Source organism: Poecilia formosa, unplaced genomic scaffold, assembly GCF_000485575.1.
Source record: "Poecilia formosa unplaced genomic scaffold, Poecilia_formosa-5.1.2 Scaffold37, whole genome shotgun sequence".
Lineage (NCBI taxonomy): Eukaryota > Metazoa > Chordata > Actinopteri > Cyprinodontiformes > Poeciliidae > Poecilia > Poecilia formosa.
In genome coordinates, this window is record NW_006799976.1 from 2,346,030 (window position 1) to 2,366,502 (window position 20,473).

General features: G+C 40.3%; 2 protein-coding genes across 2 annotated transcripts in view; both read left to right on the forward strand.

Annotated features, from left to right (window-relative positions):
* The window catches only part of scfd2 (sec1 family domain containing 2), a 181,870-nt gene that overhangs the window by 153,393 nt on the left and 8,004 nt on the right, over positions 1-20,473 (forward strand). The window lies entirely within an intron of this gene.
* Positions 8,555-17,735, forward strand: usp46 (ubiquitin specific peptidase 46). Its single transcript, XM_007550697.2, has 9 exons — positions 8,555-8,923; positions 12,389-12,469; positions 13,300-13,513; positions 14,850-15,088; positions 16,138-16,214; positions 16,306-16,389; positions 16,535-16,732; positions 17,385-17,463; positions 17,544-17,735. The coding sequence occupies exons 1-9, from the start codon at positions 8,888-8,890 to the stop codon at positions 17,643-17,645; spliced, it is 1,110 nt and encodes a 369-aa protein (XP_007550759.1). The 5' UTR covers positions 8,555-8,887; the 3' UTR covers positions 17,646-17,735.

Sequence of the window (20,473 nt, forward strand, 5' to 3'; positions counted from 1 at the left end):
AGCTTCATACAGTAGAATATTTTGGATCAAAGCATGTCGCTGAAAGAAAGGACCTAGTCAAAGTTCAGACCTAAAGCTGACTGAGAATCTATGATTCACAGAGGTAGGGAGATAGGCAGGCTACGCTAGCTGCCTAGCGGATGGATAATTTATTGACCCCGTTGGGGTAATTTGTCCTGGACAACTGGTTCTACAGAAAGCTGTCACCATAATTACAACAGTGGCAGCTAGGGGTGCACCGATCTCAGTTTTCTGGCCGATCACTGATTACCAATCTTTTAAGAAGAAATTAAGGAAAGTGGCAGCAATAAATCGATGCACCTCCTGGTGCAGAAGTAACGCACAAATCCGGTTCGCCCACAGAGCAGCGCCAGTGGAAGCTGAGTTGCGCTACTTTGTGTTGGTCAACCAACCAAAATGACAATAAAATGCGACAGGTTTTGAGTCTGTATTGTGATGAAATCTTCATTTCTGCAAGACTCTGTGTGGTAGACTGGCATGTACTGTATTGTATGTTCAATAAGTAGCGTTTCTGATATCTGCCTGGACTTATTGACTAAAACCTCGTGTGCCTGGAACAATCCACACGTCTTCCTAATGCTTACATAATCTTTTAACTTGTCTTTTTACTGTTTCTCACCCAGAATTGTTCCAGATTTCATCTCGCGTGTCTTTGTTCAGCTGGGTGCTACGCATTAATCAGATTGCACTGAGCAATTCCCATGTTAATAAACAGTCGTATTAATGCGTGTAACTGAAGAAGCAGCCGGTTTGAAGGACGTTCTGTGTTGGCCAGCCTCCTGCTCTCTGCTTTGCTCGGTGAGAACAATGCTACTATTGACGTCGCAGCTTCGCTGGAATCAGGTGGTTGTGAGGCAGAAAGGTGGACTTGGAGACGGCAGCAGGAGAGGCCGCGGGTTTATTTTCCACCCGAATAAAATATACGTAGACGCTCCTTTTATTTTAGTTGCTTTTCAATGCGAAATGTGTTAATGAAGCCTTTTTATACCAGTGTAAACATCAAGGTTGAATCAATAACGGGTCAATAATGTTTGGACTGGTTTTCTCAAGATTTTAGCAGTTAATGAAAAGCTGCACAAACACAGCTGAATCAGAACTAATATAAAAAGATCACAGACATGTGGCTCTGAATGATGTTGATCTGAAGAAGAAAAAAAAGCTAGAAGTGCTTTTATATATATATATATATATATATTACATCAGAAGAGAGAGTGGCGCACAACGCTTTAGTGAAGTGGTTTACGTCACAGTCAGGGAGGCGAGCCGCTGACCTTATCTGACGCTGCAGACGGTGTGCCGAGGCCGACGTCGCTCAGATCAGGCAACAGAGAGACGAGACGTACCCTCAGCCAAGTCCCCGAAAATGACCAAACTGGTCATTGTAAAGACATACAATGTCCCTATGTGCTTATTGCATTAATGCCTCAAGGTGCAAGAGCAAAGGATGCACGGTTTTTAAAAGTATTAACACAGAAAAATCTGTGAAGAATGTGGTGTGTATTTACTATTAACAGGCAGATTTAAGACTTAAAAAAATTCTTATTTGTAAAACAAGAAGTGAGACAGACATCTTTTAAGAATAATAACACAATGCAAAAGAAGGATCAGTTTGTAAAAAGAAAATAAAGAAAAATATTGTCAATCAAAATATCTTTGCGTCTTTCAGCTGGTATCTTGAAGATTTATCCTCGTTCTTCACGGCTTCAAGGATGGAAGCCCTTATTGCCAGCAGCCTAAGTTTTAATGGTGTTTTTGCAAAAGAAGGCCTCGCAGATTTGTTTGAGAATAATAAAAGAACATTGAAGAGCAGTTGGAGGTAAAACATTAAGGTCAAATGTGATGGATGCTTTTTTTAGGTGTTTACCTGAAATAAATGCAGCATGAAACTCGGGTGGTGTGTGGGTTACACTGGGCTTCATTACTCTGGGTTTTGTTGTTTTAGGGTCAGTGGTGGGAAGTAACGAAGTACAAGTACTTCGTTACTGTACTTAAGTACAGTTTTCGTGTATCTGTACTTTACTTAAGTAGATTTAATAATGGATACTTTCTACTTTTACTCCACTACATTTTACAGTAAGTATCTGTACTTTCTACTTCACTACATTTCTACAGAACCGTCGCGTTACTCGTTACATCCACGTCGCATTGAGCTTTTTGTCCGTTAAAATGTGACGTTCAGGGACTTAAGGTGGCGCCGTAAAATCCAAGCAATGACTTACTGTCTGTTGTCACCCATCGCCTCCACCTTTACTCGCACGCGGAGCTCCAGACATGCGCAGTGGTGGATATCCGTCTAATCGTCAGTAATATAATAGCGCTGCATAAACCATGAGATATGGTGACATGTAAAATCAGCAACGCTTCGCTTTCACAGACGGTGGGGACTTCGTGCAACTTTAAGCCTTGCACGAAGGAAAGCTTAAAAGGTAAGATCTGTGGACGTGATGCTAGCAAAGCTAGCTGTACTGACTGAGACACATGATGCATCTGCGATGAAAAAAAAAGTTGTCAGTCATGCCATTGCGTGTTGACTGAGGTGTCGAATATATGGGACAACGCTGTGACCAAAGTGGAATATAGTAATATGACATTCAGGAACGATCCGATTCTTCTGGACGGATCTTTACTAAGTCCTAAGGACTGAAGCCTCACTGGGAGCCGTTCTTTGTTCTTGTGTACACTGCAGTAGCTAACACATACACACGTTTATTTAATCGCCGAATAAGTAAAAGTTGAATGAACACAGAGCATGCTCATTGATTGATTTCGTCTCCTGTCATGGTGGCAAACATCGCAGTGGGAGGGAGGGTGAGAACAGTCACGCTGCTTCTTCTGCTTGGTTTCTTGTTGCGCCGTTGGACAGTGTTCATAGTTGAACGTTATTTACCGTTAATTGCGATGTTTCAGTTGTGGTTTCTGACATGGGCAATATGGGCAACCGTCCAGGGTGTTATTTTTCTAGGGATAGCAGGAGACCTCTGCGGATTGTAGCACAGCCATGAAAGCAAAACAGAATGAAATGAGTTTTAATTGATACTGGTTAAATAAATTTCAGCTCTAAGTATTTAACATCTAGGTGTTTTTATGGGAATGTGGATCTTTCAGATCAATCTGAGAACCAATTTTGATAAACTTAATTTTATTGTGTCATGTAGCGCAGGGCGCTGGTCTTGGTCTCGGGTTCAGTGGTCTTGACTACAACTCTGCTACGTGGCTCCTTGGTTGCATGTTCTCCCTCACCCACCTTCTTTCCATCCCCTTTCTGTTGGATTTCTTTCTAAATAAATGTCACTAATGAAGTTCATGCTATGTTAGGACAGGAGACAAGATGTTTCCATCCCTGAAATTATGATTCATAGAATCACATATCTAAGTATAAACTGTTAAAGATAATAAACACAATAAGAACATGTTTAATCTGTGGCATTGTTCATTAAAATGGCACATTTCTTATCTATTAAAATTAAATATGATCAGTTCACTTAATGATATTAGCGATTAGGTTATGTATTCAGCAAGTACTTTTACTTTTAATACTTAAGTATTTTTAAAAGCCAGTACTTTTTTACTTTTACTTAAGTAAAATGTTAATGTGGTACTTTGACTTTTACTTGAGTACATTTTTGACTGTGTATTTGTACTTTTACTTAAGTACATTTTTTGAGTACTTTCTCCACCACTGTTTAGGGTGAAACGTATACTGCTGTATACAGTCAGATACTGTATGTTAATATTTCCATGAGAAGTTTTCATTTCAGTCTGCCAAAAAAAAAACAACTGAAGACCCACAAAGACGTTTGAAACCAATTTAATTTCTGTCATTCCTCCCTTTTATGATGCCTTATTAAAGTGTAGCTTTATTTTGGCTTATGAAGCTACACATAAAAAAAATCCTCTTAGGTTTCTTTTTTTTTTTTTTTTTCTGTCCTGCTTGGTTGTATATTTTATAGTGTTGCATTGCGTCTGTTTTATTATGTCTTCGTGTTTAGGTCTTGTTGACACAGAAAACAGTCTGCGTGCCAGCGTGCTAACTCTGCAGTAAAGCTGCTGACTTTCTGCACCCATCCTGGCCCGCTCCTCTGTTTATAGAGGCAGGGGAGGAACTGCACATGCAAACCAGAAACTGCTGGGAACAGAATGTACCAGAACCTAATATCGCTCCAAAGCTCATGCGCTCAACTGCTAATAAACTCACCTTTGTCTCTTAAGGGTTCTCTCTTCCCATGGCTGGCTCTTATTGTTTTTCTTCCTTTCTGCCTGAAATATTGCAGTTGATTTCAGAGCTAAAGGTGCAGCACAGATGATCCAACCGAGGCTTGTGCACGGGCACGAGTGTTGGATGAGCAAGGTAACAATTCCTCAAATGAATAATGTTGTTTTGGTTTGAGTTCTTGATTTTAAAACGGATAGCTGAGGCAGAAATGACGATAAGACTGGCACTAGGATCTTTCCAACACTTGGTTGAATTTGAAAAAGAAATGTCCCTGGAATTAAATGAGAGGAACTCAAAGAAAACAAATATTTAAAATTAAAACACAAATATGAGGTTTTTGTATGGTATTAATAATTTTTTTTTTTTTTGCTACATACCTTGTAAGTGGCAGTATTTACGGAAATGTTGGATGTTTCCGCAAATACTGAAACATCCAGTATTGTGTTTATTTTTTCTTTTTTTTCTTCCTTGTTGGAATTGTGATTTTTTTTTTTAAATATGAGGTGAAAAGCCTAATAAATATACTAAACACTAAAAAACTAAGGTGAAACAAAATGTTGGAATTTTTTTCTTTCTGAAAAGTGTGGTGAGCATTTCTATTCACCCTCCCCCCCCTCGTCTAATGGTGAAATGGACTGACTTTTCCAGACATTTTGACCACTCAAAGCGCGTTACACTAGCCACATTCACCGATTCGCACTCGCACAGGCACAGACATTTATACACCAATACACAGACTGGTGGGCAACTTGGGGTTAAGTCTTTTCCTGGGGCACATCAACACGTGACAGGAGGCAGCTGGAATCTAACCAACAAACGACAACTCTACCCAGTGAGTCACAGTCACCCCTAGAAACACCCGACACTACACTTACTTGGTGGTATGTCTCCTCCAAGAATGGACTATTGCCCATTCTTTGTGAAATATCTATCAGATTCCTCACACCTTTCCATAAATCCATCTTGTTGACAGATTCCCCCACCTGAGCTGTGGATCTGTGCTTCTTCTCCAGAGTAACAATGATCATCTTTGTTTGTTTCTCTGATTACTTCTCTCTCTCTCTCTCTCTCTCTCTCTCTCTCTCTCTTCATCTGTCATCTTCAGCCATGTCTTGGGGTAGGTTTGTAGGTATTTCTGTTAGTGGCACCAGAAGTAAAACAGACTGAATTAAAAGCCAGGCCATATTTTTATTTTCTACTCTATCACATAAAATCCTAATAAGAGATCAATTGTTTTGGCTGTAATGCCCAGAAGTTCAGTGGTATGGAAACCTTTACAACAAACAAAGTGATCACAGTGGACTCAAAAGCCATTGCTGAGCTTCATACAGACGTTTGTTGTGGTTCATCTGTTTGCAGCCGTCATGAAACTCCCTCTCTGTACGGAGTAAGTTCAAGTCGTGGTTGTAAACAGTTCTTAACCTCTGTGATCGTGCCAGATGTAACAAGGCTGCTTTCTATCACCCAGCTAAATCTAAAGGATTATTTTCCTGGCGCTACGGAAATGATGCATAATTCATTTTACCTCTCTTTGTTGAAGCAGAACTGCAGGAAGGTCACCAGTGCTTTTTAGTAGTGCAGCCAGCCTCATTTACTGGAAGCATATTCTGAGCTCAAGATGTTTTTCTTTTTTTTCCATTTATCTCATGTGCGTGCATGTGCAGCTCCACTATGCAGAAACACTGCTGAGCTAGAAAACTTCAAAAAGTTTATCTTAGTAGGATTTCATGTGATAGACAAACACAATATAATGCAAAACTCTGAAGTGGAAGGAAAAGTGTGCATGATTTATTTTATTCTATTTATAGGGAGAAGTCTGGTGGGCATTTGCATTGTTCCAGTCAGAAAATAGAACGAGCTCCGTTTCTGAAAGAGAGCACAGCTGTAAACCTATCAACACAGGACCGTCCACCTGAACCAACACTGGTTGCTTTTCCATTACAAATGTGAACAAAACTTTCTCAATATTCTGCTAATATTTAAAAAATAATAATTTTTTACATTAATAAGTTTGTGCTGTGACGTCATCCTCCAAATACTTCCTGTCGCTTTCTTCTTGCGCCAGTGGCAACATTCAGTTATTGATCATGTCACTCATGACGCGAAAAAATTGTTTCCATTGCAGTTCTGCAAAATAAACCAATTTTGATATGGACAAAAAACCAGCTCATACAGCGGCAAACCATTTTACTGAAAAACAAGCGCTTTTTTTACGTAGCCTGTCTGGTGAAATCGTAGGGGGGGAAAAAAGATTTTGTGGACACGACTTGTTATAATTAAGCCGTTCACACAAATTAAACACATCGCTTCCGTGAGTTATGACAAAATTTATTTAAAAAAAAATTCTGGCCACTCTTTTTTGTCACCAAACAAATTCCATATTTTTTTCAAAAGCAATTTCATTTTTGAAATGTCAAATTGTGAAATTATATGGTCAACGGCAAAGCAGCTGGAGAGGGCAGGGAAAGCATTCCTTAGAGAAGTGTCCAACAGGTCCATAACTCAGGATTTATAATGTGATTTCTATCATATACAATTCTGATAAATAATAAAACACAAAAAAGTTGAGTGACATTATGTGACATTATGTCTAATAGTCTTTTTAGTCTTGCCTAAAAAGACTATTAGACGAACAGAAGTTTATTTCGCCTGATTATTTAGATGCCATCAGTGAAACCAAACGGAGGAACACGAGTGATAGCAGTTCATATGAGTCATAAATGGAGCATCTGCATCCACAGTCAGTCCTATTAATACAGAGCGGACTGAAATAGAAAGTAAGTCATGGGAACCATCTCTGTCTGGAGCCCTCACAAGTCATTGTTTCCCTGCCCATTAAAGTATTCATAAATAAACATGAGACAGCACACCAATAAGCAACTTTCTCAATAACAGCATGCTTATCAGAGCAACAATGAGCCAATCCCATCCTCCGACAACTCTATTATCCTCTTATTTGTTTTGCCTTGAGTACTTTTATTCCTCTCTCCTTTCCCATTGCGTTTGAAGTTTGTCTGTTGTAATTATTTGTCGTTTTCCTATCGTTTTTTTTGGTTAACATTTGAATGCTAAAGGGATAATTGCCAAGAGGAATGTCGTGAAAGCTCAAGCAGAGCTGCTGGTGAATGAGTGCGTCCTGAGGGCCCAGGGCTTCCTGCAGGGTCCTGCAGAAAGTACATTAATGTCCTCCCTCTTCCTATTGGCCGGCTAATTGGTGGTTAGAGGGCAGAATACCTGCAAATTCAGTGGTTAGTTATGAGACCTGCCCGCTGTCATATGAAGAAGGATCCCTAGTGAATAGCACGTCTGAAGAGAACAAGGCTCGTCTCTAGGCAGTAAAGGAGGCTGACGCTTATCCTATAAATTAAAAAAAGTGTGTGACAAGCTTTCATCTTAACACAGAAATTTTCTTTTGATTCCAAAACGCTTCTTTAGTCTTGATAAAAATTTTAAACTAATGAAATTCAAATAAATTTAGCTAAATGGAAGTTTAAAAAGTTATAATTGTGTCAACAATGAAAGTAATTATTATATGTGGTAATCTTACCGATTAAGATATTTAGCCATTTTGTTTATGTCATATTCCCAGGAAGCTAAACAGATGTTTTATGTGCTACATTGTTACAGAAATGTGTGAATAAATACCAAACATGTGGATAAATGTCAACTTAAGTCAACTTTTGCATAAGGAGCACCTTTAAAGACAAAACCAACGTGTCTAGATTATATTCTATTAAGATAAAGATGGCTGAATAAAAAAAAATACTACAATTATCAAAGTTAAAATAAAGTTAATAGAAGTCATTTAGTACTAGTATTATATGACATTATTTTTATTTCTCAATTTAAAACAATTCTAAAAACAGCAAATAAAATTAAGACAGAATATCAAGTGATTGGTATAAATTTATACCAATCACTTGATTTCATATGTTAACATAAATTTACATTTAATTATCTCAGATTTAAACAGTATAAAGGAACAGAACTAGAGGATAAACTAGAGGAAATTCACTTTTGTACCAGGTTTCTGAAGAAGCCTCCCGTATTTGATTTTAAATATATCTACTTGATTAATTATATATGACAAATGAAAACCCTTTGACTATATTAGTTATTTAATCATTGTTTTGTTTTTTCTTTGTGCGAAAGGTGCATAATTCGCTTTCCTCAAATAAACTACATGTCCCTACATCAATATTTTCAGTTAGTTGATGGCGATTGGTTGCAACTCGGTTAAACTTCACCGTGCAGCTCTGTGTGTGGTCAGCTTATGCAGTCAATCAAACCTGTAACTCTGGACCAATCAGCAGCGGAGCTTTGCTCTAGTGGGCGGGTCTACATCACTTCCTCGCGCAGTGGGATAGTTTTCTGGTCGCTGCTAGCAACCTGCCGCCTGTAACTTCTCCTCTCCTCCGGACACTGTCAGTTTTTAAGCTGAGCTTCCTTCAACATGTGTGCGAGGATGAAGCCGTGCGGACGGTGAGCGCAGCGCGGCCCTCGGCTCGGTGTTTCCCCGGCTGCATGGTGCTCTCCGACGGCCGTGGTTGCGGTTTGGCCTCCAGCCGCGGCTGCGAATGAACTTCATTTCTCAGCGTCGCCCAGCTCAGTTTATTTTATAAAAATGGCGGTGTGGGGGACACTGTGAACTAAATGACTGTCAGAAACATCGCCTCCATTTGTAATATGGTGAGTAAACCTCCGTGTTGTTATTGATTGGTTTGCAGCAACAGTTTTGAACCTGGCTGGACGGGGATGTTTGTGGCTGGGTTGCCTCCCACCTGCGCCCGACTGGGACTCCTCACTGGAGGATGCACGGGAAGCCCTGCGGGGCTTCTTTAAACACCTCCGAGTCTTATTGTTCACACAGGCCACGGACACCAGACCGGCGTGTTTCAGCACAGAGTGGGTAATTTGTACGTCTGTCAGCTGTGACTGACAGGAGAACGAAGCGGCTCGTGAGCCCCTGACAGCTTGTCGGTCCTGGTTGCATAATGTGGAGCTGCAGCAGAGAGCAGGAGTCTGCACTAATCTGTGTTTAACGTTGTGTTCATGGCTGGAGAAGAGTGGGGAAGAACAGACTTAATGCCTGTGTTAATGCCACTGGCCCCTGCTTTATTTAGACGGGTCACTGATGTCAAAACCCGCCAGTATTAGTCTTCTCTGAGCGCTGCTTTTGCACACTGTTATGCTTTATCCCTGCACGACTTTGAGCATTGTGCTTGTTGTGTAGGTTAATCCAGTGCAGGTTTGACTGATCCATGTATTGTGGGGTTTGATCTGTGGAGTGTTGGAGAACCAAAATTGCAGTAGAAATGTCCTTTTCATCATCTTCTTCTTCTTTTTTTAGTTGGAGCGAAGTTTACACAGAAGACAAAAAAAAAAGATGTCTTTAAATGTGGTTTAAAGAATTAGTATTGGAGGATTTGAGCATCAAAAAGCCGTGAAACACCCTTTGATCCAAATGCAGATGTGTATCTTTGCATTTCCAAAAATAGAGGTGTACAGTGGAAAAAATTCAGCCATTTGATTCATTTGTTTTGGAGCAAGTGCATCTTAAACATAGGGGACACCAGCTGATGTGGGGGGAATAGAGTCAGACATAGTTGGTATAAAACAACTGAAATGTTTACGTACACGGTTAACTTATTTTGTCTCAATGATGCCAATCACTTCAGGGCAGGTAGGATTACCAAATTATCCCTGCTTCACGAACGCCCCAATAATGAGAGAAAACCACTTGAGTTTTTCTACAAATTATTAAAAAACAAAAACAAAAGTAGTTTTCAGAATATTTGGTAGAACTGTCCTTTAAACTGTATGACCTTGGTCAGAGGTTGTGGGTTTCCCTCCACAGTAGTTTGCAGGAGTTCTGGCCCATTCCTCCTGACAGAACCAGCATAACTGAGTCAAGTTTGTTGGCTGCCGTGCTCGTATGCAAATACTTTTTTTTTTTTTTACTCCCCACAGTTTTTCCACTGACGTCATTGTGGTGGTCTCTTCAAAGCACTGATTTTGTTGTCCTTAAAGACACTTTGTAGCTAATCTGGCAGCGTGCTTTGGGTCACTGACCCACTTCTACCCAAAGCTCTAACTTGGCGGTCTTGACATGCTGCTATGTTGTTTTTTGAATTAATGTCTTCTTCCTCGCTGAGTGGCCTTTGTGGGTACAGAACTTGTTTTGCTGTGGATGATGACTCTCTCTTACCATCTTCAGTCAGTATGTTTTAACTTTTTTTTTTCTTGATGTCACAGAAGGAAGCAGTGTGTAGGAAAAATGCTCATGTTTGATTGACAGGACTGATGGGATTAACCACGTTCTTTATGTTGATCAATAAATCTTAATAGATGTTCAGGTGCTGGTCATTTTATGCATTTTTTCAGTTTTTAGCTATTACTACTACAGATGTTTTTTGGGGGCCAAATTAGTGCCATCTTTTTCAGGATGCTTAAGACTTTCAAAGGTTCCTACCTTTTAAAATGGGAATATTTCGTACCTGCTTTAAAAAGCATTTTTCATATTCTCCTCATGGTCTACTGTAAGGAAATACGGTTATATGACTCCCATTAAATCAACAGGAGGTCAAACTGGTGTTTTGGTTTGATCAGGGATCATAATCTGTCATATTTTCTGTGTTTTCCAATAATAATATGTAATTGTGCTCAATTACACACTTCAACCTAAACTAAACTTGTAAAACTTTTATGTCCTTAGTTTTGGTTGTCGGAACCACAGTGTTCATGTTCTGCAGGTCAAGAGTGGACCTGTCTGATTTTGGGCAGAACATCAGTGCCTGCATGTCTTTACATGATTAGAAAATATAAAACATTAATCTTTAAACTTTTTAGATCATTTTTGTGCTCATTGTGAGTAACTGTAAAACTAAAAGCAGTAATCATTCTGGTGTAAAGTGCTAGTAAGAGCTTAATTCCCCACAACAGAGCCTGCGTCAGTCCTTTCTCCATCTCTCATAAATGTTCTGTATGTATTACCCGTTATGATGGGTACAGACAGTTTGCAGACCTGCGTTCATGTTCTGGAGGCGGTTAAACGGACAATGGGGCATTCAGACTGCGCTTTGACAGAAAGAAATCAAGGCCAATATAAGTCAAAGGCATCCCCAAACCAAATTGTCCGCTGTGTTCTCTCAACAAAGCCGCGGTTCATTTGGAAAAAGCTTTGAGCTCCTACAAAAGAAAAGGCTGTGACAGGAGATAAGTGCTCCGTCTCAGCAACCAGGAGCTAAATCCTCCTGACTTTTGACATGACTCTGCTTGTTTAGAGCGGATCTGTTTCCGGCGTTGAAAGACTGCGCTTTTCTGCCTTTCTGATGGATCCTTTTTAGTTGTTACACTTTATTGTCAGGGTTTCCTTTAATAAACCCAATCCGCCTTTTTTCACTTCCGATACAGATATCTGATACAGTTTTAGTATCGGCCGATGCCAGTCTGATACAGAAAAACAGCCCTGAATTGGCTTAACTTTTAAACATAGACACAAATGTACTGAATTATACATTTATTTGATTGCTCTTCCCCAGTATAGCATATTTAAATACACCAATAGCTTCACAAGCTGGGTCAAACATGTAAAAACAACACACCTTTAATCTGTTCAGTCTGTGCAATTAGGAGCTTAACAGCCAATGGAAAAAATAAATGATAAAGAAACTGGAAAGCAACAAGTTGACTACCTTGGTTAAACAAAAAAATAAACGACATGCAATTCATTGATTTATTGATTATTGCGACAGGCCTGACGAACACCACAGGCTCCTGTCCGGCTGTGTTGCCGGCTACTGTGCGCTGCGCCGCTTTCAGGAGTAAAGGAAAAGTACAGACCGCAGTTCGAAGTGGAGAAAAGGGAAAAATAAATGAACCTAGGGTTAAACTGGCTGCATTCAAGTCTGTGAAAACAATCCTAATGTTAACATCTGCTGCATTTGAGTGACAGTAACGTACGTACATTTTGAAGGCTGCCTCATTATGATATTTAGCAGCGTTGTATAACCTGCTCTCGTGCAAACAACCCGTTGCCATGGTTCCTAGAGGAAACCCTGGCTGTAGCCGACCAGCACGCTGTAACTTCAAGACCTCCAGCAGGCGACCATGTTGGCGATCCTGACGGCACGTCTCATGTTTTTGCTCCCTCAGGGCACCAATGCCTCCGCTCTGGAGAAAGACATCGGCCCAGAGCAATTCCCGATCAATGAGCACTACTTCGGGTTGGTCAACGTGAGTTTCACTAAATCCTCTCATGCATTCACAGCACTCATTGCCAGATAACACCGGAGTCGTATTTCAAAACAAAACGGCGAAGGGGGGTTGAGTCACGTCTGCTTTTGGACAGCTGGCGTTCAAGGTAACAGAGCTGTTTGTTAATCACGGGATGTCCTGCATCTTTAATGTGCTGTGAACAAATACGTTTCCTGATGGTCCACTAAATACGGGACCCTGCAAATAATTACTCTTTCATTGTTTTTCACATTTTGTCCCTTTACAGATACAAACTTCTGTGTTTTTTAATTATTATTATTGGGATTTAAGGTAATGGACTGACACAAAGTGGTGTATAATTATAAAGTAGAAGAAAAACGAAACATGATTTTCAAAATAAACATCTGTATTTCTCACTGCATCGATCCCCAGTCAGTCAGTCACGTTACTGCAACTCCAGCTGTGGGGCCTTTTCACATCCACATTCAGAAATCTTCGCCTGTTCTTCTTTCACCCCCAAAGCGAGCTCAGATGAACAGCAGTTTCAGGGTATTTCCACTAATTCTTGATTGGATTCAGGTGTGGACTTTGACTGGGCCATTCTAAACACAAATGTGCTCCGATTGGAACTGTTCTTTTGTATCTCTACCTGTGTCATCCCGCCCACTTTTTACATGTTTGATTGTGAAAGAAACGGTTCTGCTTTACTTTGTGTTGGTCCATCATATTAAATCTTATTAAAACACATTAAACTTTATATGAACACATGCGTTACAGACTAAGCGTACACCTGGACCGTATCAGAGTTCTTGTTTTGACTAGGCCCCTCCGTCTCCGTCTCTCCCCAGTTCGGAAACACGTGCTACTGCAACTCGGTGCTGCAGGCCCTCTACTTCTGCCGGCCTTTCCGGGAGAACGTGCTGGCCTACAAAGCCCAGCAGAAGAAGAAGGAGAACCTGCTCACATGCCTGGCTGACCTTTTCCACTCCATCGCCACGCAGAAGAAGAAAGTGGGCGTCATTCCGCCCAAGAAGTTCATCTCCCGGCTACGGAAGGAGAACGGTGAGCGCGCCGTGGCCGACTAAAACACACAAAGGCTTATAATTGGATGGACGCTCCTCTGCTGTACGGTTTGGGTGGAGCGGGAGGTTTCCTGTTCTCTTAACGCGATACGTGGAGAGCTCAGGTTTGTGTTGTGTGTTTGCAGCCGTTTCAGCTCTAATGTAATCTGAATATTTAGGGTGAAGGGCAGCTGCATGTTGGCGGTAAGGTCGTTCAGAGCGGGGCTGACAGAAAGCCTGATTGTTCTCTACTGTCCATATTCAGGAAGGCCTTTATGTATGAATGAACAATGTGATCTCTGTCTGGGCCCAGCTTTGGTCAGCTGCCTCCTATGTGGAGGTTTGTTTTTTTTCCCCTGCTCAGCTCATCTACTCCACTTCTCAGTTTCACCTCTCACATTATGCATGAAAACAGGAGTGTGTACAGGTGCTGCATGTATTATCAGCAGGGTCTGCTGACTGTTTACTTTCCCTACAGTTTCAGAAGTCAGAAAGAGAAACTGTTTTTAATGGAGAGGTAGAGTCAACAACAACGCTAATGTTGTTACATGTATAGGCGACTCGCATTGTTAAATACTTTCTTTCCTGCTGTTAGAAAAAATCCTGTTTGGATTTATGATAAAGTAGCAAAGAGAAAAGGTTTTCCTTTGTGTGTGTGTTTTCTTAAAATATTATATCTTTATGTGTCTTGTTTCACATTAATGCTTCTGTCCGTATTTACAATATTATCTTTGCATTTAAATGCCCAGCTTTGCCAGCATACACCGGGCACAGATGTTAATTACTTTTTAATAATTAGCACAAATCTGCACTAACATCAGTATCAGCCATTTTAAACATTTCAATATCAGTCCGATTAATAAAACTGGCCCAATATGAACATCCAATATTTACTTTTTTCTTCTTTTTATTTTGTTGCCACCTGTTTCTGGTCATGTTTTTCCCTAAAAGTGTCAAAATGGTAGTGAAATATATGCAAAATTGATAAATATTGATTATCGGCCATAACAGCAATTTTAGTATCACATATTCACATTGCCCCGAGTTTTCATATCAGTGCATTCTTTTTATTTTTCTACTCAAATGAGTATCAGATTGCACACTGATCCCTTTTGGAGTAAAACTGAAACCAAAATGGACCCAAAAAAACAAACAAATATTCATGGACAGGGCTAAACAACAACTGTTTAGGGGCTTACAGACTGTTCTTGCAGTATGAGGTCAAAATAAGGGAGAAAAAAAATCTCCATTATAAGATCAAACTGCACACATTTTGACCCACTTGTTTCTGTCTGAAAGCGATCTTTGTTTCCTCCCCACCTTTCGTCTCCCTGCAGATCTGTTCGACAACTACATGCAACAAGATGCCCACGAATTCCTCAACTATCTGCTGAACACAGTGGCGGACATCCTGCAGGAGGAGAAGAAGCAGGAGAAGCAGAACGGGCGCCTGAAGAACAACGGCACGGCTGTCACCTCCGAGGCCGAGATGGAGAACAAAACGGAGCCCACATGGGTTCATGACATCTTCCAAGGCACACTGACCAATGAGACGCGGTGCTTAAACTGTGAAACAGTATGTAAGAGCAGACCTGTTTAGTTTGTTTTTAATGCTGCACGGTTTTGTGTGTGTGCGCGTCACCCTGAATTTGGAGGTGTGATCTATAGAGGGTTTGTTTACACGGTTCTGAGGGCGAGCAGAGGGCCAGGTTGCCCTGAGCAACCCCTGTAAACACCCAAGACTCTGCCCTGTGTTAAGGCAACGCTGCCTCTGTGAAATACACATTTGAGAAAGGCAACATGGAAACACTTCTTCACACAGCCTTAAAAAGTCTTAAATTCATGCATCTAAAATTAAGGTCTTAAAACAATCTAAGTTGGCCTTGACTATGTCTTAAATTTTGTTGAGACGTTACAATTTAATCTCATATATTCTATGTAGTTTTCCTTTCTTTGCAGGACTTCCCATCATTCAACAGTTCAGCATTTTCATGACTCAAGGCGCTTCAGGCTAACACTAACTAGCTGCTAATGTACTCTTGCTAGCTAGCTAGCTCGGTTTCTATTGTCAATAATGGATAAGTGTAAATTTACCGCCAAGTCGGCTGGACGAGGGTCATCAAGTACCAGTCATACCTGTTGGAAAATATTATGAATTTACCGAAATTCATAACATTTTGGATTTTTTTAAATGTAACTTTATTTGATAGGGACAGACAGAAATCAACATAGATGGGAGTGCTGTGGTGGTGTAGGGGTTAAGCACAACCCACATTTGGAGGCCTTAGTCCTTGACACAGCTGTCGCAGGTTCAATTCCTGGCCTTGGCAACCTTTGCTGCATGTCTTTCCCCTTCTCTCATTACCCACTTTCCTGTCAATTAACTATCAAATTAAGGCCACTAGAGCCAAAAAAATCTTTAAAAAAAAGAAATCAACTAAACAGTCCCATGTTTGCATCATAGTGCTTACTACTTATATAAAATTTTATACTTTTCTGTTGCAATACAAGTCTTAAATTTCATTCGTAGTTGTCTTAGAATATCTTAAATTTGAGATGGTGGGACCCTGTCCTCTCTGAGTCCATCAGGCAAAGATACATCGGAGTTTCATGGCTGTCTTGCAGGTTAGCAGCAAAGACGAGGACTTCCTGGACCTTTCTGTGGACGTGGAGCAGAACACATCAATAACACACTGTCTCAGGTAGGTTAGGTTCATCACACATTGAATCCCAGCAGAAGAAGCAGACAGTGGCAGATTAACCAAGCCTCCGGTGGCATGCTCTCTCCTCCAGGGACTTCAGTAACACAGAGACTTTGTGCAGTGAATACAAATACTACTGTGAAACATGCTGCAGTAAGCAAGAAGCACAGAAACGGTCAGTGAAACCCAGACTTTAAAGCATTCTCGTCTTTTTACTCCATCAAGTAAAATCTCAATAAAATGCTCGGTGTGTGCGTGTGAATACTTTTGCATAGCCCAGTTCCTATGATGTCTCTCTCAGCCTGCCTGTTACTCTGCAGGATGCGAGTGAAGAAGCTTCCTATGATCCTGGCGCTACACCTGAAGAGGTTCAAGTACATGGAGCAGCTGCACCGCTACACCAAGCTCTCCTATCGGGTGGTTTTCCCTCTAGAGCTCCGCCTCTTCAACACGTCTGGGGACGCGGTAAACCTGGACCGCATGTACGACCTGGTGGCGGTGGTGGTTCACTGTGGGAGGTGAGGCCACCTATCTGAGGGAGGCGTTTACATTAAAAATGTTTGCAAAACTTTGTCGATATTCCGCTAATGTCGAAAAATCACAAGTTCGTAATTGCTCTGTTTCCATTAAATAAGAACGGCGGCAATAAAAATTGTGAAGTTTGTTCACGACATTAACGTCAGCTATTGTGTAGAACGGGTCTGCATCTTAGATTGTCAAACTCTAAGATGTTACTTTTAATAACAAAAAGTCAACTTTTATTTTTGGATGAACATCTACTTCATGTAATTTACAGAACCCATCCTTCTGTCTGTTTTAGATTTTAAATTAAAGAAAAACAACATATTTGCACAGGATGGATATGTTTCCTTATGTTGGATGTTGAAATTTATTTTTAAAAAGTACATTCTAATTTAATGATTAATAAAAACAGATTAAAATAAAAAGATCTAAAGCAATATCACTTATGTTTTTCGTGGAAAACCGATTTTTCACTTGGAGAAAGAAAAAAATACACAGGTAAAACCAGCATTGGTTATCAAATTTTATTTCAAACATTAGTTGATTTATCATTCTTTTAGAGCTACTTGAGGAGTTTCGGCAGCAGTTTCTGTAAAATTCAGTCACATTTATTTATTTATTTATTTTCTTTTTTTCCTGTGATCTCAGCGGCCCCAACAGAGGTCATTACATCACCATAGTGAAGAGCCACGGCTTCTGGCTTCTGTTCGACGACGACATAGTGGAGGTGCGTCGCTCCGCCTGCCCGCCTTTGTCCGTCCGTCTGGGCGCTCTCTGTTCTCATCACCTTCTCCCCGTGTCGTGCAGAAAATCGACGCCCAGGCCATCGAGGAGTTCTACGGACTCACCTCGGACATTTCCAAGAACTCCGAGTCGGGATACATCCTCTTCTACCAGTCGAGGGAGTGACGCCGGCGCCGGATCAGCGACTGAGTTACTTTTTACTTACCTTTTTTAGGATAAGAGACCCAGACGTTCCACATCCACTCCCTGCTTCTCCCCACCTCCCTGACATGTGTGCCAATTCTCTTCTGGGTGTTTTTTTTGTTTCATCTCTCCTCCTTTAGTCTTTTAGTCACCTGCATCTGGACTGCACTTTACTAAGGAAAAGCAAAAACGCTCAGTAGCGTGGCGTTGCTGCTGGGGTTCTCCTGCAGACGTTGGTCAGAAACTGAACCATATCAGATTTAATTATGTAAGGTCCATTATGTGCCACCCAGTCATATTTCCTCTCATTAGGGCTGTTCCCTATTTTTTTTCTACTTTTAAGCGACTGGATGAAGCTGGAGACAAACGCTGTACGATCCGTAGAGGAATCTCAATCTGAAGCAATATCTGAGCGTTAATCCGAAACCCATACTAGCTGAAAGATCAGAACCTTCGACACTAACTGAGCCACAAACTCTAAACACTACACCTGCTTTTCAGAGACGCACCAATCAGGCGCTTCTGGGCCGATACCGATCAGCTCTGACCCGCTGTTGACCAAATCAAATTTTATGATACAAGACTTGGGAGATGTTTTAAAAAGTGTGCTGCAGGTTTGATTAACACAGAAAATGAGAGAACTGTAAAATTATCTCCATTTTAACCATTTTATTAAGTTGAGAAAAAAACATGAGGGCGGCTGGTTGGTGTGAAAATGCATTTATTCAGAGATTAGAGCTGATTGTTAACGGAGCATTGACTGATTCTAATGTCTGGTCAACTGATTGGTGCAACTCTGATTATTTTTCCGTCAAATGGATGCCTGGAATTGGCTGAATTTTTGTTAGTTTTTTTTTTTGTTTGTTTGTTTGAAAAGAAATCAACTATTTATTGAATTTATTATATTTATTATGGTTTTTTTTCATGCTGACTGATAAATGCCGGTGTGTTGCCTAAGCTCTGTGTAATACCGAACGTAAAGCTTGTGGGTTAAAAAGACGAAGTCAGGAGACGCATTCCACAACGGTGTAACCTCTTGATGTGCATCGAAAAGTCAAACTAGTGCAATATGTGACGTTGGTAACAAATGTGGATAAGATGGAACATTTGCATCTTTTTTTTTTCTTTTTTTTTTTTTATCAGTAGCTGATTTGTTTATTCGTTAATCATTTTTTAGTGCGGCGTGTCTGGCTGTATCAGATTACAGTGGATCTCAGTAGTCTACACTCCCCTGGTAAAACGGCAGGTTTTGAGTCTGGTTTCAAATTATTTAAAACTTTTCTTATATATATCTATCTAATGTAAAGTGATGACATATTCCAGACAAATTAACAGAAAAACAAATTTGTTTGGGATAAACATAGTGGACATAAAAAAGCAGTAGCAATCTAGTTGCACAAATGTGAACACACTTTAAATCTGCAGTATGTAGCTTTTATAAAAAAGATTTATTTACATTTTACGTATTTGTTAATTACAGCTAGCCCCCCACAGCAGAGCTTGCTATGAATTCTAATGCTAGTTAGTATGACCATCATGATGGCAGACAAACAGTTTTCCTGTAACGGTAAAAAGTTTATCCAACATTATCACATTTAGCAGCATGTCAACTGGTGTGATTGGCAGCACTAAGACACTCCTCCTCCCTCTGATTGGTTGTTTCTGACTGGGAGTGTTGCATTCTGCATTGGGAGAAGGGGATTTTTTCATAGGTTATCTGTCTCGTACTACATTATTTGTCTCATACATTTACATATTTAAAAAATATGTAAATATACATGTATATTTATAAGAGTTGCGCACTGCAGCTTTAACGGCTATACTTGATGATGCACCTTTTGATCGAGTTTAGGCGTTCAGCCTTCTTTGCCAGGAGTTTGTAGGCATGCCTACATCCTGACTTGGTAATACTTTGAAGAAAAGTAACCCCAGAGTATGATGCTGCCACCACCATGTTTCACTCTGGATGTTGTATCTTGTGGCTGAAGGTTCAGTGTTGTCTTCATATTCTGGAGGGACAAAAAAAAGTCCAGTCTTACTCATTCCCCACATTATCTCTAGTAATTATGACTGTTTTCAATATGCCACTTTTTTGTACCCACCTGCTGACTGGTGCCTTTGTACAATTACGTCCTTTTTCGTCCTTTGTTACTTCTGCATTTATGAAAGGAAATTCTAAAAGCTGAAATTGTTTTCAGCTCATTCTGATCCAATAAGTGGCAGATGAATTGAAGACGAATGCTGAAATGGAATCAAAAGGTGCTTTAATTAAGCAGAAGATTAAGACCGGGCACATTTTTTGCAAACAGGTTTATTAAAGCTTTTGCTACATTTTCACCTCTAATCACAGAATATTTGTCACATTGAAGGTGAGAAAAATATCGACGTTTAACAGTAACGCTTCCAGTTTTTACGACTAAAAGCTGTCATTTTAACGAGGGGAGGTTTGAGATGTGCGGTGAATGTTTCTCTTGAACTCGCCCCAACTTTTGGGAAATTAACTACATATCTCTTTGGAACTGCACACAGATGTTTTTTTTTTAGTTTTGTTTGTTTTCCATGTTCCTACATTGAACACCAGCTCACTTGTTTGGTCTTGGTTTTTGTCAGATGTTTCTATGTAGCACACTGGAATCCTGAAGGTCAAGGATCCTTGTGAATCCTTTGTACTGTAGATTTTCCTCCGTTAGGAGGGTTTCTTCTTTTTTTTTTTTTTTTTTTTTGTCTTTTTGGCCGTTTCCTGTAGAGTAGTGAAAAAAATCAAACTTTTTTTTCCTCGAATGTTTTTGACATTCCTGTTTGCTTGCACA

Excerpts from the sequence above, each read along its gene's own strand:
- usp46 (XM_007550697.2), top strand. The coding sequence starts at position 8,888 with ATGACTGTCAGAAACATCGCCTCCATTTGTAATATG. Across the intron at positions 16,390-16,534 it reads AAGCAAGAAGCACAGAAACG|GATGCGAGTGAAGAAGCTTC; the intron begins GTCAGTGAAACC and ends GTTACTCTGCAG. Across the intron at positions 17,464-17,543 it reads TCGACGACGACATAGTGGAG|AAAATCGACGCCCAGGCCAT; the intron begins GTGCGTCGCTCC and ends CGTGTCGTGCAG.